Source organism: Apodemus sylvaticus, chromosome 4, assembly GCF_947179515.1.
Source record: "Apodemus sylvaticus chromosome 4, mApoSyl1.1, whole genome shotgun sequence".
NCBI classification, from domain to species: domain Eukaryota; kingdom Metazoa; phylum Chordata; class Mammalia; order Rodentia; family Muridae; genus Apodemus; species Apodemus sylvaticus.
The window spans coordinates 69,112,778-69,131,391 of NC_067475.1; the positions used below are offsets into that span (position 1 = coordinate 69,112,778).

The 18,614-nt window shown below is 46.8% G+C and overlaps 1 protein-coding gene across 3 annotated transcripts in view; it reads left to right on the forward strand.

The window, feature by feature from the left end:
* Window positions 1-18,614, forward strand: part of Tuft1 (tuftelin 1) — a 43,171-nt gene continuing 24,557 nt past the window's right edge. For all 3 annotated transcript variants that reach the window (XM_052179854.1, XM_052179855.1, XM_052179856.1), the window contains exon 1: window positions 1-108. In XM_052179854.1, coding sequence (XP_052035814.1) covers window positions 49-108 — 60 coding nt within the window. In that variant the 5' untranslated portion in view covers window positions 1-48. The remainder of the gene's footprint in view (window positions 109-18,614) is intronic.

Below are 18,614 nucleotides of genomic sequence, written 5' to 3' on the forward strand. Positions count from 1 at the left end.
TCTCCGGGACCTCGGAGTTGAGGACGCTCTTGCGACCTCCGCGGAAAGATGAACGGGACGCGGAACTGGTGTACCTTGGTGGACGTGCACCCGGAGAGCCAGACCGCGGTAGGTCGTCACGCTCACCCCGCCTTCCCGCTCAGGCACAGTGGCTTTCCAGTTCCGCCGCTCCGCTCCCGTGCCTCGCGCTCAGGTAGCCAGCCCACTTCACCTGACGCCCGGGCTCAGTGCGGCAGCTCCGCGTCGCTCCGTGGGCTTTTTCCTTTGCCCGGTGGCGGACTGTGGAGTGGGAAGCACGGGACGAAACCCTGGCGGCTCCAGGGCTGGGGAGGACCTGTCCTTGGCGAGGACACTGCAGCCCCGGCCCCGGAGTTAGGACGCTTTACTCAGGCGTCTCGTGGGCAGCTAGATTGGGTCGTGGAAGACGCTCAAGGGACCGGATCCCTGTGCTGTTTCGGACGTTGTGCCAGGCGGATTATGCCTTTCCGCGTTTCCCGATGGCCTCAGAAGCCCTTCAAAGACTTCTGTGATGGCGATCCTTTAACTAGGAAAGGGGGCGGAGGGTGGAATCCTAGTAGGCCTGGGAGAGGAGAGGGAGAGGGTGCGAGGGGCGGGTAGGTCTTCTTAGACAACTACGGAATTGGTCCCATATTCTACCTTTAGCTAAGAGGATATATGGAACTCTCCACTCGACGACGGTCACCGCTTTCTGATTTCTCCTTTTTTTTTAAATCTTGCTTTTCTGATCACACCCCCCCCCCCCCTTTTCGGCCAACCAGTAGCTTCCTTGGTTTTGCTTCCGTGTCCAGGTGCCAAGTCCCAGTAGGGGATGGAGGGGGTGCCTCGGAACTCCGGTGGAGACCGGAACCTACCTGGAGAGGGTTCGGGAGAGAAAGAGGGCGTTCTCCAGTACAATCCAGTCTGCCCTGCTCCCCTTCTGCACGCTTCACTCCACCACCCTCAGCTGACCACATGATTTTTCTCTCTCCAGAGGGAAAGGCCTGTAATTTGATGCTGTGTGTTTCTAGGCGTTGCTGGGGGGATCCAAATACACCATAGAGCTGTGCTAATTAATTTATTTCCAAGTTGTTGTGGAAGAATGAAATGAGAGCCAAAGTGATGGGAGCTTGCTCCCCCCCCCATGTGACACCCCCATGTGATTCCTTTGCTTCTGCCTGTCTCAGCACGTCCCTGAGGCAAAGCTAACCCAGCTACAGCTGGCTTATGGCTCTTCTTCAAAGAATAGTTGTAGAATAGGTGCTCATTTGAAGTTTAGAAACAGCTGATCATTGAAGTCTGTTCACTGCCCCCTTGACATTTTTGCCTAGAAATCTGAATGTTTCTTCCACATTACAAGTCTTGGCACTGCCCAAAAACCAGCTTCCCCGACCCCGAACCCAGGTAAGAGAGGCTGACCAAATCGGATAAAAAAAAAACAACCCAAAGTCCAGCCAACAACTAGTCATATCCTATTGTCCCAGTCTTGAGGGCTCCATGCTCCTGATGTTGTGGAATGGTTGAGTCAGGGAAAGAACATGAAATGAATACGAGGGGTCGTGGGCTTCTTCTTGATGTAGAAAAAAGATCCACATCATAGAGAAGAAAGATCTTTCAAACCACAACACCTGGCAGTACAGAGAGGATATGTCACTTGTTGCTGTCTCTTGAGATTTTTGTTTCTTGTTTGGTGGGACAAAAAGCAGAGGTGGAAAATAGCAAGGCTAACTATATCATATATATATATATCAGAGAGGAGACAGGCTAGACTTGAGAGTTATTTTACGATAAACATGGAGTGAAATAACCGTCTCCTGGGTTTACTCTTGGAGACATTCCTGGGCTCTGAGGAGGACGGGCAGAGAGTAAACAGTCAGTCAGTCAGGAGGCAGGCTTTGTCCTGGATTCTTCTCCTCTGAGCCAACCTGTAGATAGAATTTATGGCTCTGGACAGTCCCTGAGAACCTGTCATGTAGTCAGTCATGTCCTCATACCATTGAACGGTGCTCAGTGAGGGTGCAAAAGACATGAGTAAAGAAACAAATCAACTGACTTATGTGGTGCTGGGAGTTGAACCCCGGACTTTGGCGACACCAGGTTGAACCTGGGGCTTCGTGCCTCCCCTCCCCCGGCTTGGGAGTCCTCAGAATTTGAGAGTATAGATGGTTGGAATCAGAATCCTGGGACCATGTATTCCAGGCCATGTGTCTTTTAGTGTTTTACATATTGATATGGAAGTGCAGCTAATACACTGTAGTGCTTTTAATGTTGGACAAATGTAAGGACAAAGTTTTTTTTTTTTTTTTAAACTGCAGACCATAGCCCACTAGTGGGTCTGAAACGACATATGGGGGCAGAAAGCTTTTGAAGTTTGGTCTCTTCCCAGTACTGTACCCCACTTTTGTTTTCTGGGAGTGCCTATTTCTACCACAAACAACTGTCTTTATTGCTGTCACTAAGCAAACAAATAAAGACATAGTGAAAATGCTGGGCACAGTGGTAAAAGTCTTTAATCCCAGAATTTGGAAAGCAGAAATGTGTGGATCTCTGTGAGTCTGAGGCTAGCCTGGTCTATATAGTAAATTTCAGGCCAGTCATGACTACATAGCAAGACTTTGTTTCAAAACAAAAACCTTAGTGGAGGAGAAATAGCATTAAAAAAAAAAAAGAAAGAAAGAACTAAGATCCCCAGAGTGCTGGCCAGGATGGTCATTCTGATCAAAGCTTCGTGCCAGCTGTATGTGTGTCTGCTGGGATTAAGGTGCAGACAACCTCATCTGGCTATAAAATGTAGTTTAATGTTAAAAGTGTTTGTTTAAAAATGATTTTGGTAAGTTATATTGGCATATAAAGTACAAATAAATCTCAAACCCATTAGACAATTCTGTTACTTTCCTTTGGTTAAACAGCAGAAGTTGCCTAGCTAGCTAAAGAGGAGTTTATTAGAAGGGAAAAAAAAAAAAAAAAACAGTGCACAGAAGTTAAAGGAAAGTTTAAATTAAAAGGTCCAAACCAAGGGAGTCCTGGACAGAAATGTGGATGATCCCTGCTTCCAGATGGTTCCGGCCAGGTTAGGTCATTTTGCCATCCTGAGATCCCAGGGAAAGGGGCCATTGTCCCTTGAGATTATCCTTAACTAGGAATGAGCAGGGATTCTTGATTGGCAGGTTTAGAAGATTGCCCAGTAAAGGATGGCATGCTCCAGAGCAAAACCCAGATGCCACCAGCAGAGGACCACTGAGGCAGGGTGTAAAAGAACATGTGTCCACATAGTCTGGCATATAAAAGAACACGTGTTCACATAGTCTGGCATGGGTGATCTCTGCCTGCCCTCTCCTCCTCCCCTGGTTCCTCCCTCTCGTTGGCTTTTTAAATGGAAAGAATATATGTTAGAGGGATAGAGAGATGGCTCAGTAGTTCTAAGCACTAGTTACTGTTACAGAGGGACCTGGTATGATTTTCAGCACCCACATAGTAGCTAACAACCACCCACAACTTCAGTTCCAGGAGATCATGTGCCCTTTGTTAACCTCCTTGGACACCAAGCGTGTGTGTGGAATACATACATACATGTAGGTAAAACCAATCATACATATTAAATAAATAAATAATATAATGTAATGAATACCTGTCCATAGTTTATATTTCTTTTTGGCATTCTGAGACAAGGTCTCCTGTACCCTCAGCTAACCTCAAACTCTACCTCCCAAGTGCTCAGCCTTCAGCACGTGTCACCACACCACATCCCGCTCTTGTGCATGGTTTTAAAAACAAAACTAATATCAAATGGTTTTTTGAAGGAATGTGTTCTCCACTTTAAGTTCTGCTATGTGGAAGTGGCCACTTTGAGATCTTGGCTGTTTGTTCTGGTGCAAACCTCTGTTTCTAAGTCAAATACTTAATAGCAGCATTTTTCTTTTCCCTTTTGAAAATTACAGTTGTTTACTTGGGGACAGTAGCACAAGCATGCCGTGCACATGTGTAGAGGTCAGGAGATATGTCAGGGAAGTCCATTCTCTCCTACCCCGTGGGTCTTGTCATCAGGTCTGGTATCAGACACCTTTTTGCTGAGCTATTTAGTTTAGTTAGTTCCCGTTCCTCTCCTTCCGCTCCTCCCCGTTTCTTCAGTTCTTGTATTGAGGCTGGTCTCAAACCATTTGATATCCTTAAACTTCTGATTTTCCTGACTTCACCTCCAGATTGTCAGGTTACAACCATATGACAATGTGACTGATTTATGTGGTGCTGGGAGTCAAAACTGGTACTTTGGGCATGACAGGCAAGCATCTAATTGAGCTATTCCCCAGCCCAATCCACACGCGTTCTCCACCGGGGAAACATGAGGCATGGAGAATTGAACCTGGGGCCTCGTGCATGCTGAGCAAGTGCCCTACTGCAGAGCTGCCTTCTGTTTTAACTTTGTTTTTGTCACTTCTAGGCAGTCATTGGCTCCTATTTTAGGAATTAGAGGGAGGTTAATATTCCCATTTTTTTTTATAGACTACTTTCTTGTGATTACAGTGTAATCACAATTTTTAGTTAACCTATGGTTCCCATGAATAGCATTGTGCTTGAGCGCATAACTCTGGGGCTGGTAGATTGCTTGCCTGCCATCTACAAGGCCCTGGATTGGATCAGACTATGCAGACCGGAGGTGGTGGCACATGCCTGTAATCCCAGCAGTCTGAAGGTTAGTCAGGAAGTTCAAGTCGAGTGCAGGATACATGAGAACTTGCCTCAAAATAGGTTAATAATTAAAAGGAGAGAAAAAAGCAGCACAACTCTGAGTCTGACTAAATGCTTTGCCAGGGCACTTGGATAATTAATTTCTTCATTCTCAGTTTCCTCATATGTAAGAGGAGACGATAATCATGCCTTCTCATAAGATCATTATGAGGATTAAGTAAGATAATATGCAGGAAACATCAAACAGTTCTTGGCGCGTGGTAAGTGCTCAGATGTTAGCTTTATTCTCTGTTTGCCACCGGTGTGCTCTGGATTGTCTTCACTGGATCGGGCACCCAAGCCTGTGGTGGAGGAACTCTGAGGATTCTGTGTGCCAGTGTGGTTGGATGTAGAGGGCAGGTGCTGGCATCAGGACTTCTTTCTCAGTCATTGGGGAGCTATACTCTGGATATATCTTACCATCATGCTTGTACAGCAAGTACTTTACCCATTGAATGACTGGTCTCCATCTCTACCTACCCCACCCCACCCCACCCCCGTTTTGAGGCAGTGTCTCACATTGTACCAGGCTAGCCTAGAACTCATGTAGTCCAGAATGGCCTCAGATTTGCTGTGATCCTCCTGCCTCAGCCTCCAAAGTGCTAGGATTATAAGCATGTGTTACTATACCTGGTCTGACTTTGGTCAATTTTTGCTTCTTTTCATATTGGCATTTGTTTCTTTTTATCTGCTTATTCCCCTTTCTTTGATACTACTGGACCTGTCATATCTGCCAGCGTTGGGTGGTAAGAGTAACGGGGCGCTATGGGGAGACCCAGGCTGGGTTGCTGAGCGACCTTTGCTGGTCAACCCTCTCTCTCTCTCTCTCTCTCTCTCTCTCTCTCTCTCTCTCTCTCTCTCTCTCTCTCTCTCTCTCTCTCTTTCTTTCTTTCTTTCTTTCTTTCTTTCTTTCTTTCTTTCTGTTTAGAGACAGATTATATCTTTGTGTAGTCCTAGCTGTCCTAGAACTTGGCTATGTAAATCAGGCTAGCCTTGAACTCACAGAGATCTCCTGCCTCTACTTCCCATGTGCTGGGGTTAATAGCATATACCACCACACATGGCTTTTCTTCTCCTCCCCCCCCCCCCCTTCTTGGCAAACCTGATAGTAGGTTTGGAATTTGTTTTATCTGTTGTAGTCTTTCCTGTGGATCAGATGTTTCCTGTAAGACTTCAAAAGCTGGAGTAGCTTATGCCTGAGGCTACTTTTTCTTTAGTTAAAAATTGAGCTGGAAGGGGCTAAAGAGATGGCTCTGTTGTTAAGAGCACCGGCTGCCCTGCTAGAGGTTGCAGATTTGCTCTCCAGTACCTACAGAACTCAAACATCTGTAGCTCCAGTTCCAGGGGATCTGACACCTTCTGGCCTCTGGACACCTGGCACTTGTGTGTGTGTGTGTTACATAGATATGCATATAGATAAAATACTTATGTACATGAAACAAAGATAAATATTTTAAGAATTGGGATCTGATTTATTATAAGTTTACCATGATTTTCAACCATTTTTATAAGCCTTATTAAAATATTGTGCCACATGATGCACCAGTTTAAGGTATATAATTCTGTGGGTTTTTTTTTTTTTTGTGTGTGTGTGTGTGTGTGTATGTGTGTGTGTGTGTGTGTGTGTGTGTATTCAGAGTTACATGGTCATCACTGAGGCAATTTTAGAATCTTTTGTTCACTTCATAGAGAAATCTTCATGCGTGGGCAGTCACTCCCCATCCCCCTCCTGCTCTCAAGCACAGGCTACTACCTGTCTGCTTTGTCTGTGTATTACCTGTTCATATGTACATTTCATGTACATATTGTCATGTATTCTGTGGTCCTCCCGACTGGCTGCTTTCGAGTTGCATACTGCTTTAAAGGCTCATACACATGAAACATGTTAGTTCTACGTTCGTTTTATTTGTCTATCTTGGTTTGGATCTTTGGAGACGGGTTCTCTGTGTAACAGCCCTAGCTGTCCCGGAGCTTGCTGGGTATACCAGGCTCGGTTCTGAACTCAGAACTGCCTCCCAAGCACTGGGATTGAAGGCGTGCGCGCCACCACTGCCTTTGTTTTTTAGAACTGAATGATATTCCATATTTAACTATATTATCATAGATATATGTTCATCATAGACTAACTGATGGACCTGGGAGTTGTTTCCACTCTTTGGCTGTGTAAATATGAAAGTTGTATAAGTTTATGTGGACTTATGTTCCCTTTTTACTTGGGAGTGAATTACCCAGGAATGGAATTGAATATTTTCAAAGAGGCTAGGGACATAGCTTTGTTGTTAGAGTGTTCACCTAGCATGCACGAAGTTTCTGGGTTTGATTCCTCGGGCCACATAAACGCAGCATGGGAGGTAGCAGCAAGCTGATCCTTGGCTAGTGAGTTTGAAGCCAGTCAGATACACTCCTGAGCATTGGTGATTACTCCAACGAGATGAATTCTAAAATGATTGAAGGCCTGTCTCCGTGACACCTGGGTGGGGAAGAAACTCTTGGGTGGAGGAATCTTTCAGGTTTGCAACTATTGTTTCTTTCAGTCCCTGCCCCTGCCCCAGACTCATCCAGTAAGTTTATCTTCACACCATCGCCCCTCCCCCTCTTATTGCCAGCTCTGACTTTTCAGTGAGGTCTCCAAGGCTGCCAGGTATTCCGGGAGAGCTTGGCTTTCTTGCCTGGAGAGGGAAGGGAGGGGATGAGGGAGGACGATTACTTAATCATTAGGCATGTGGCACTAACATTGCCCGTCTTTCTCTAGGGTGGAGGGAGGTATGTACCGGATGGTTTCGGTTCCAGGACCTGTGCTCACATCGGGTGGGTCGAGCTTCCCTGCCTGCTGGTAATTACGGCATGTGCCTCTTCGGGTCACGGTGCAGTCTTGTGAAACACCTGTTTCTTAGGGGTGGGCAGGCTTAGTGGGGGGAATGGATGTATGCCAAGCAGACAGTTGGCCCAGATTTAAGCCTGGGCAGCAGAGGCAGAGAGAGGAGGCTATGGAGTGGTAGAGTAGGGTGGAGGTGGTAAATGAAGGTGAGACCAGGAAACCCAATCAAAGGTAGAGTGTCTGCGCCTAGGGAAGCTTCAGCCCTTGGTAGTATCCGGTCTGGGGGGAAGTTTTCCCTTCCTTCAGCCCTCGGGGTTTGAGGCGGGGTGGGGGGGTGGAGGGGTGGGGGGGGTGGGGGTGGGGGTGGGGGGTGTTCCAGTATACTGTATACTAGCCGCCGCCCGTATAGCTTTTTGGAGCTGGGGTTTGGGAGCCCACCCTCTCTGGGTACATACTCTCCTTGCCAAGCCCCAGCGTAGGGCCCCAGATTATGAGAACTGGGTGCCATCGAGGGTGTTGCTCTGAGTCCCCTCTGCTCATTTTATTTCCTCTATTTTGGTGCTTGTCCAGTCTGTGCTGTGGGTAAGCTTCCAGATTAAAGGTAAACGGTTTGGTTTTTTGTTGTTGTTGTTGTTGTTGTTGTTGTTTTTTTTTTTTTAAGTGTAGCTGTGAGGAAGAGGAAAGGGGGAGGGGAGGATTCTTTGTCTCCTGGAGGACCAGGCACACCGAACCTGCATGCCCAGAGAACAGGGAACCTTCCCTAGGAGACTGTGGCCACCTAACCCCATCCACCCTTTTCTGTGCCTTCATGGGACTTACCTCATGCTGGCCTCTGTCGGGAGCCAGTGTTAGAAGAAGGTGGCCATTGTCATTTTCCAGGTGGGCATAAGCTGGGCCAGCCACAAATAGGGCTGGCAGTGGCTAAGGTGGTTACTACAGGGGCAGCTTGTGAGACTACATATGCTTCCAGAAGTTGGGTACACAGTGAAGGTGACTCAAAGGTTTTCAGCCCAGAGCCCTTTTCTGTTTCCCTTCCCTTTTTGACCCTGGCTTTCTACCCTGGACCACCCCCCCCCGCCCCCCCAGTATTAGTGGCTCCCTAGAAACCCGGAGAGTGGGTTCTAGGGAAGCCGACTGTTCCCATGGGTCTTTTCCCATTCAATAAGCCTGTGGTGTGAGAACCCCTGGGGCCCCCGTTTATCTCCTATCACCTCTTTCTGAGGGAGGCTCTTGATCTATTAAGCCCTTAGCTATGTGTTTACCCCCTCCCTGCTTTGAGGGGTGAGTCATGCTGCTGGTTTGTTTGAACAGTGGAGAGGCTGTTGTAATTGGAGGTAGCTGGGCTTCTCCAGAGTGTGTTTATGAGGTTAGAGGCCTGCTCACCTTGTGATTAGTGCTGCTCTTTCTCCCCCAGAGAAGACTCCGCTTCCCTTGTAGCCTTGCAGAGGCCCCGGTGGGGACCATCCTACCAGACACCCTGGGGTGTTTCGAAAGGTCTTTTCTGCCTGAGCACAGCCCTGCAGCCACTCTAGCCCCAGAGGACAGCTGGTCCTTGGCACTGGTTTGGACTTGTGGGGTGAGGTCTGTGGCTCTGTGGCATCCATGTTGACGGTGTGTTAATGGCGCTCTTCTTTTGAGCTGCTTGGGCACAGTGCTGCTGCCATACCTCCGTGGGTTATGAGTTTACCACTGCACTTCCTACTCTACCTTACACTGAGCAGGCTGGTGGCTGTGATCAGCCACTCTGCAGACTGTAAGCAGGGTCCAGAGAGGGCAAGCAGCTTGTGGGCTTAGTGGATGCCGATGGAAATCACAGGCTCCCCTTCTGATTACACTCAGTGCCTCTTCTCCCCTCTCCCCTCTCCTCCCCTCTCCTCCCCTCCCCTCTCCTCCCCTCTCCTCCCCTCTCCTCCCCTCTCCTCTCCTCTCCTCCCCTCTCCTCTCCTCCCCTCCTCCCTCCTTTCCTCCCCTGACCCCTCCTCTCCTCCCCTCTCCTCTCCTCCCCTCTCCCCTCCTCTCCTCCCCTCTCCTCTCCTCCCCTCTTCTCCCCTAACCCCTCCTCTCCTCCACTCTCCTCTCCTCCACTCTCCCCTCCTCTCCTCCCCTCTTCCCTCCTCTCCTCCCTTCCCCTCCCCTCCCCTCTCCTCTTCTCTCCTCTCTTTCCCTCCCCTCCCCTCTCCTCCCCTTCCCTCCCTTCCCTTCCTCTCCCCTTCTCTATAATTTTTATTACAGGCGTGTCAGGCAGCATTTCCATTAAAGTTTAAGATATCACCAGAAGGGGCCGGGGAGATGGCTCAGTCAGTAGAGTGCTCTGGGCAAGCCGAGGACCCATGTGTATAACGCAAGCCTGGTGGCAGGACACTGGAGACCCCAGTGCCGGGCGGGAGGTGGGGACATGGGGCTTCCTAGGCTTCCTTAGTCAACCAGCCTGGCCTACTCTGTGAACTCCAGGCCAAGGAGAGACCCTGTCTAGAAGAAACAGTGTAGGTGGCTGCTTAGGAATGGCATCTGAGGTGACCTTTGGCCTCCACATGTATGCACACCCATGGGATGCTCACCTACATGCATATGCGCAAAGGCATGCACACATACAAACCCACACTACAGAAATATATGTAGGAAAGGCTCCTCCACAGCCCTCCCACGCCTGCTCTTTCCCTGGATCCACTTTTGATGTTCTTCCTTCCTTTCCAGGGTCTCACACATAGTTCAAGCTAACTTCAACCTTGCTGTGTAGCCAGGATGACCTTGAACCTCTGATCCTCCCCAACACACTCACTGTGTGTGTGTGTGTGTGTGTGTGTGTGTGTGTGTCTGTCTGTCTGTCTGTCTGTCTTCAGTGCTTTTCTTATGTATTTAGGTAGCACAAATGTCATGTGGCTCTTGATTAGAAGCCACAGGTCTTAGATTTGGATTCTGTCTCTGATTAGTTGCATGACGAGACTTAATTTCTCAACCTGTTTTTGAAATTGGAGCATTGGTGCCTACTGTATATGCTATTGCTAGGATTAAATGAGTTAGCACATGTAAAGTCCTTGGAACAGAGCCCAAGAGGGTCCCACACATATAATTGCTGTGTGTAGGAGTTGGCAATTACTGCTGTGCTCATGTACTTAAATAAATGAAAAGCCATGTTTTGGGAATTAGTGTCTATTTATTTTCTTTAACTTAAAAGCGCAGACTCCCTGGAACTCACTGTGTAACCTAAGCTGGCTTCAAACTCTCATTAGCCAGTTTCTCAAGGATTGGGATCACAAGTATAAACCACATTTTAGCCTTTTTGTGGTTTAACATTTTCTAAAATTTGTATTTTATTTTATGTATATGGGTGTTCTGCCTAAATATATAGACTGCACCATAGTGTCCATGCACTTGCAATGTCCAGTAAGCCAGCATGTGGATGCTGGGAACTGAATCAGGTCTTCTGTAAGAGCACCCAGGGCTCTTAACCTCTGAGCCATTTCTCCATCACCACCCCACCACACCCTTGTGTATTGAATCTCACTGTGTAGGCAGGCGAGCCCTGACCTCTCTGTTTCCGCTGTATCGCAGATGTGCCCGTCCCAGAAGCGTATATATGTATCTGTGGGCCGTTTGTATTACTTTTTTATGTATGTGAGTCCACTGTCGCTGTCTTCAGACACACCAGAAGAAGGCATCACATCCCATGACTGATGGTTGTGAGCCATGTGGTTGCTGGGAATTGAACTCAGGACCTCTGGAAGAGCAGTCAGTGCTCTTAACCTCTGAGCCATCTCTCCAACCCTCTATTCTCTCTTAAGATTGCCTTTTTGGGGGCTGGAGAGATGGCTCAGTGGTTAAGAGCACTGACTGTTCTTCCAGAGGTCCTGAGTTCAAATCCCAGCAACCACATGGTGGCTCACAACCATCTGTAATGAGATTTGACGCCCTCTTCTGCTGTGTCTAAAGACAGCTACAGTGTACTTATATATAATAATAAATAGATCTTCAAAAAAAAAGAAAAAATTAAAAAAAAAAGAGTGCCTTTTTTGGCTATTGCTTATCTCTTCATGATATTCCTCAGTCACTGTCTGTTGGCTTTGTCTAGTATCCCTGACTGTTTGCTCTAAATGAAAGAGTGTAGCCGCCCGCAGCTGGTTTACCGGGTTCTCTGGAAGAGGAGCTGGGGATAGGGAACAGGGTGACAAGAGAAATACATGGACTCAAGACTTGATTTCTTGCTCAAGACTCAAACTTTATTTGGAGTCTCACAATTTAAGGTTTTGGGGCGAGACCCTCCTCCCAAAGTCAAAAGTCTGCTCCGCACCATGCTGGCCTAGCATGCCTTTAATCCCTACTCTCAGGAGGAGGAGGCCAGTGGATCTTTGAGTTCCAGAACAGTTGGGGCTATACAGAGAAACCCTGTTTCAATCAAACAAACAAACAAACAACACTCCCCCCCCCTATTTCTTAAAAAAGGGGATCAGGAAGATCCCTGATCACCTGAATTCATTCAAGTATCTCCAGGGCAGCTTCTCCGCGTCTGTCACTGCTAAATAAACTGTGTTCAAGGATCCATAAAGGAAGCCAGGGATGCTGCTATACTTTAATCTTAGTACTTGGGTGACTGAGGTAGGCACAACTCTTGAGAATTTGAGAACAGTCTGGATTATATACCAAGCTCAAGGCCAGCCATGGTTATACAATGAGATTGTTGCCTTGAAACAAACAAAGAAACAAACAAACAAAAGGTTATAAAAGAACAGTCAAGTGCTTGCAATATCATATCAGATGTGGAGGGTCTGCCCTCTTTTGCAATGAGCCTTGGTGGGGAAGGGGTATGACAGATGTTCTGTATAAGGCTTTGTAGTTTATTCTTTACAGCTACGTCTCTGTCCCACAGCCCCTCCTTAACATAGCCCCCACCCTTTTAAATTTATTTTATGTGTATTGGTGTTTGCCTGCATGTATGTCTCTATGTGGGGATATCAGATCCCCTGGAACTGGAGTTACAGACCATTGTGAGCTGCCGTGTGGGTGCTGGGATTTGAACCCAGGTCCTCTGAAAGACCAGCCAGTTAACTGCTGAGCCATCTCCCCAGCCTCTCTTCGCCCACTTTCATACCTCCCTCAACTCATTGAGCCTTATTAGTGCTGCTGCTGATGCCTGGATTACTGATTGATTACTTGTTGACTTCATCAGATAAGGCAACCCCAGCTGTAGTGAGCTCATGAGCACAAAGGCCGTATCATGTCCTGAAGACAGTATTTCACACATTCCTCCCCATCCTCTGGCGCTCACGTGCTTTTTGCTGCCTCTTCCATGATTATTTTACATTTTTATTTTATTCTTATTTATTTGTTTTTGGTTTTGAGACATGGTCTTAACTATATAGCCTTGGGTAGCCTGGAACTTGCTATGTAGATCAGGCTGGCCTTAAACTCAAAGAGATATGTTTGCTTCCACTTCCTAAGTGCTGGGGTTAAAGCTGTGCTCCAGTCTAGATAGATTGCTCCGTATGACCTGGTTTTGATCCCCAGCATCTACCACAACTGTTTGTAATTATAGTTCCAGAAGATCTGACACCCTTTTCTGGCCTCCTTGGACACTGCATACATAAGATACATGTAAATACATGCAGACAAAGCACCCGCACACATTAAATAAAAAATAAAAGCCATTAAAAATAAAGATTTTTAAGTCACGTGCCACCGTGCCCAGCCTATACAATCAATTTTATATTTTAAGGACAGGTTCTCATGTAGCCCAGCTACATGATCAGAATTTCTGATCTGCCTCTGTTTCTGTTTCCCAAGTGCTGAGGATCAAACCCAGGGCCTCGTGCATGGTTGGCAAGCCCTCTCTCTACCAGCTGAGCTATATCCCTAACCCTCAATTTGAGCCTTGAAGGCTGAGTGGGCCTTCTCTGAGGAGACAGGGTTGGGGGGTATGGCTGTGATGTCCAAATGCTGTTCCTTTTCTGCAAGGGGGTGGAAAGTGGCCCAGGGACTGCTGTGGGTCATCTTGATCTATCAAGAGAAAGATTTTCTTCAAGGTCTGTTTATTTTATATCATCTGTATGAGTGTTTTGTCTATATGTATACATGCATATGCAGCATGTATTGCATGCCTAGTGCCCATGGAGAACAGAAGGAGCCACTGGGTTTCTGGCACTGGAGTAACAGGTCGTGTAAGCTGCTAACATGTGTAAGAACCCAACCCAAGCTTGCTCTTAACCACTGAGCCATCTCTCCAGCCACAGAATTTTCTTTTAAAACCTGCTTTATTTTTTGTTTATGTGTGTGCATGTGCCACTGTGTGTGCGTGTGTGTGTGTGTGTGTGTGTGTGTATTTGTGTTTGTGTGTGTGTTTAGGACAGAGGGCAGCTTTGTAGAGTTGTTTCTCTTTTTACACATTTACCCACTGAGCCATCTTGTGGTCCCAAAGATGTTTTTTAAAATGTGTATGCATTTCACACACACACAGAATAAACTGACAACCTACATAGGAGTTGGTTTGAATACATTCATTTATCTAAAAATAATAGAATGAGTATTAGTTACCATTAAAAGTAGTTTTAGGGGGCTGGAGAGACGGCTTAGTGGTTAAGAGCATGGACTGCTTTCCCGGATGTCATGAGTTCGAATCCCAGCAACCACATGCTGGCTCACAACCATCCATAACAAGATCTGATGCCCTTTTCTGGTGTGTCTGAAGACAACTACAGTGTATTTACATGTAATAAATCAATAAATATTAAAAAACAAGTAGTTTTAGGGCTGGACACATGGCTCAGTGGTGCTCACCAACTGCTCTTCCAGAGGGCCTGAGTTCAATTCCCAGCAACCACATGGTGGCTCACAACCATCTGTAATGGGATCTGATGCCTTCTTCTGGTGTGTCTGAAGACAGCCACAGCATACTTACACACATAAAATAAATAATAAAATTTTTAAGAAGTAGTTTTGGCTGAGGCAGCAGGATCACAAGTTCAAAGACAAGCTGGGTCACCGAGTGAGATCCTGTCTTAAAAAGATAGAGGACAGGACTCCCTGCCAATCCCGCATAGTGTGTGCAGGGTGTCGGCGTACAACAGGCGGACTGAACCACAGGACCCTACCATTGCTGCTTCAGAGTCACGCCTGCTCTCCTGCCTCCACCCTTCAGCTAGCTCCCAGCAGTCTTTCCCTCTCCCTCTCCCTCTCCCTCTCCCCTCCCCCTCCCCTCCCCCTCTCTCACACATTTATTTTGTGCTGAATCTATTCCTAGGCTAAGTCTTTTTCTTCTGTGCAGTGTCCTCTCCTGGCTTAGAAGCAGCTTGTCCCTTTTCAGTGAAAGGTCACCTCCACGTGACAGGGCAGCGCATGTGTGGATTAACACGACCATGAGTTCTAACACTGGGCACTTTGTTCCCTTGGCCGCGTTCAGTGACGGGAGAATCCACAACTAAGCCTTTATGTTGAGCATTACGTCCTCCATGTTTAAGCATGTGCAACAAAACTTCAGCAGTGTTTTTAGTGACCAATCCCGCCCAGCCCCGCTGTTTGGCCTGGGCACATCCACTGACGCGGCAGTGTAAAGTCAGAGTAGCAGTTGCTCCTTTAAAGTGAACATTTTAGGAACTTCACAGTTTCCCATGGCCTTTGATCTGCAAACCTTGGATGGCTTGGACAGCTTCTTAGTATTCTTAAAGTGAACACAAAGATTTAAAGCACTTGGTTTGCATAACTTCATAGGGATTTCTGGATCAAGAGAGAGTGGTAACCGTTTTCAACAGGTCACCTCAGGCTGCTTACAGGAAGAGGGTATCTCCATTTCTTTCTCGCTCATTCAAGAACATTACACAAATGGACTTGTATGGCATCTACCTTTTTATTTTTATTATTTCATACTTGTAATTTTCTGGAGATTTCTAGTATATGTATCAGTGTTTGTTTCTTTTTATTGCTGAAAAATGTTTTAACATAATGGATTTACAAATTAATAGTTCACAGGGCTAGAAAGATGTCTCAGCTGCCAGAGCACTGCTCTTCCAGGGGACCTGGGTTTGACTCCCAGCACCTGCACGGTGACCATCTCTTCTGGCTTCCTTGGTCATCATGCATGCACATGGTAGCAGGATGTAGGGGCAGGCAGAACACCCATACATATAGCATCAAGTGGAGGATGCACTGTCATCTGCTTTCTGGGTAGCACTGTATAGAACTGGCACTGCCTCCTGAATAGTCCGTGAGCTGATAGAGTGGAGAGAACTCTCCAGGCCTGGTGAGCTCTGCTCTGAGAGTTCAGATTATAACCTGATGTCCCCATGAGCTATATCTAGTCTCACATTTTGTTTGGATTGGGTGGCTCATAGTGGTAGATGTTTGTATTTGTTGTTTTTTCTCTCATTTTTAGGAATTGGTTCATGTAATCTAATGATCAGATTTATGCTCAGAGTTGTTTGTAGTATTACTTTATTCTTTTGATAGCTACAGGGGTTTTTAGAAATATCTGTTTCATGATCTTGCAGGTGGGGGATGGCTTTGAAACAAGATTTTACTGTGTGGCCCAGGCTCTACCTTGTGATCCCCCTGCCTCTACTACTCAGGTGTCCTTCCCCAGGCCATGTTTTATGTAATGCTGAAAACTGAACCCCGGGGCTTCACCCATCTTTGTCAAGCATTCTACCGAGTGGTCCTGTGATTGTAGACCAGGCTGGCCTTCAATTCTCCTACCTCTGCATCCTGAACTCTTTGACTAAAGGCATGTGCCAACCATTTAATCTAGACAGTTTCTCATTGTTATCCTTTCCAAGGTATTCTAGATTGTGTCAAGCTGACAATTAAAGTCAGCCATTACAGTTTACAAGTCTGCCTTTCTCTTTACTAACTGGTAGTATTAATGTGTATCAAAGAATTGTCTTAATTCCATTGGCTGGGATTGGTGGTACAGGCCTCTAATCCCCTCACAAAGACAAGCAGCTCTCTGTGAGTTCAAGGTCAGCCTGGTCTGCACAACAAGTCCTAGGCTACATAATAAGAACTTGTCTCAAAAAGATGAGTGCTACCACACCTGACATACCATGCTTTATTAAAGGACAGATAAAATTGTATGTATGTGAATAGTGTGAAATGATAATCAGTTAATGATATGCTAATGCTAATCAGCATATGTGCTGCCTCACATGGTTATCATTGTTGGTGAGAATGTATATCTTAGAAAACCCATGGCAGGGCGGTTGGAGAGATGCTAGAGTTTAAGAACACGGCTGCTCTTGCAGAGGACCTGGGTTTGGTTTCCAGCACCCACATGGTGACTCACAACTGACTGTAACTTCAGTTCCAGGTGAGTTGATGCCCCTTCTGGCCTCCAAGGGCACTGCACACCGATGGTGTACATGCACACGAGCAAAAAAAAAAAGCACGTGCACAAATAAAATTTAAAAAAATAAAATAAAAACAAGAAATACCTCCTAGAGCAGGGGAGACATGCTTGCCACGCAATCACTGGAGCCTGAGCTTGATTCTTTTTTTTTTTTGGTTTTTTCAAGGCAGGGTTTCTCTGTGTAGCCCTGGCTGCCCTGGAACTCACTCTGTAGACCAGGCTGGCCTCGAACTCAGAAATCCGCCTGCCTCTGCCTCCCAAGTGCTGGGATTAAAGGTGTGTGCCACCACCGCCCGGCCTGAGCTTGATTCTTGATGGCAGTACATGCCTGTAATCTCAGCAGCGCTAGCGTCTGGGGACAGGAGGATTTGGAGGTGCTTTGCTGGCTTTCCAACCTAGCCAGATTGGTGAGCTCCAGGTTCACTGAGTTACCTTTGCCTCAAAAAAACAGGAGGGACTTAGGCAGATCTCTGTGATTTTAAGGACAGCCTACTCTAAATAGTGAGTTTCAGGACAGCTAGGGCTACATAGTGAGACTGTGCCAAAAAAACAGGGGTGGGCAGCAGTTGAGGAAATTACCCGACACCGACCTTGAGCTTTCAAATGCATAAACACACACACACCACCACCACCACCACCACCACCACCACACTATTATCTACGCTGCTAATCTTTTTTTTTTTTAATGTGTTTGTGGGGGAGAGTGTGTTCATGCATGGAAGAGGACAATTTGCAGGAATTGGTTCTCTCCTTTTACCATGGAGATCACGGGGATTGAATTAGGTCACCATGCTTGGTGACAAGAGCCTTTATATGCTGATCAATCTTCCTTCCTTCCTTTCTCTCTCTCTCTCTCTCTCTCTCTCTCTCTCTCTCTCTCTCTCTCTCTCTCTCTCTCTCTCTCTCTCTCTTTAGACAGGGTTTCTCTGTGTAGCCCTGACTCCTGGAACTCACTCTGTAGACCAGGCTGGCCTCGAACTCAGAAATCTGCCTGCCTTTCTCTGCCTCCCAAGTGCTGGGATTAAAGACATGCATCATCTCTGCCCAGCCATGCTGATGAATCTTACTGGGCCTGCTGATCTGTTTCATTCTTTTTAAAATACCTTTTGTTTTTATTTATTTTGAGGCAGGGTCTCACTCCAGCTAGCTCTGTGGCCTGGAACTTACTATGTAGACCCCTCTGACCTCAAATTAAGATCTGCCTGCTTGTGCCTCTGACACTAGTTCAAGAACACTTTCATCCCTGGATGCCCAGCACACCTGTCTTCTGAGGTTTGGGGTGCAGTCAAGTGGATGAGTGCCAACATGGACAAGCAGTCTGGGTTCCATCTCCTCCCACCCTCTCGCTGCCATGTCTGACACTCACACTACCACACTTTGACCGCTCAAGCCCTTATTTTTTTTCCCTCTAGAACTGAGGCTCAGATGTCTGAGTCCCTCGGGCATCCCAAATCCCTAGCCGCCTACTTTTCTCTCATGTTTATTTTCCTCTCTGAGGTTTTAGATGGCCCCATAGGTGTTTAATCTGCTGTGAGTTAGGAAAGAAACTCTCCTTCGTCCTGTAAAGTTAGGTGATCTCAGAATCATACTTGTTGTCCTGCTCTCTGTAATCTGGATAACTAATAGAGGCGCAGTTGGATTCAGGCTTTTGTTTCTTTGTTTGCTGTTTGCTTGTGTTTTTTGGACACGTCTCACTTGTGTTACTCCAGACTGGCCTTCAATCTGATGATCTTCCTGCCTCAGCCT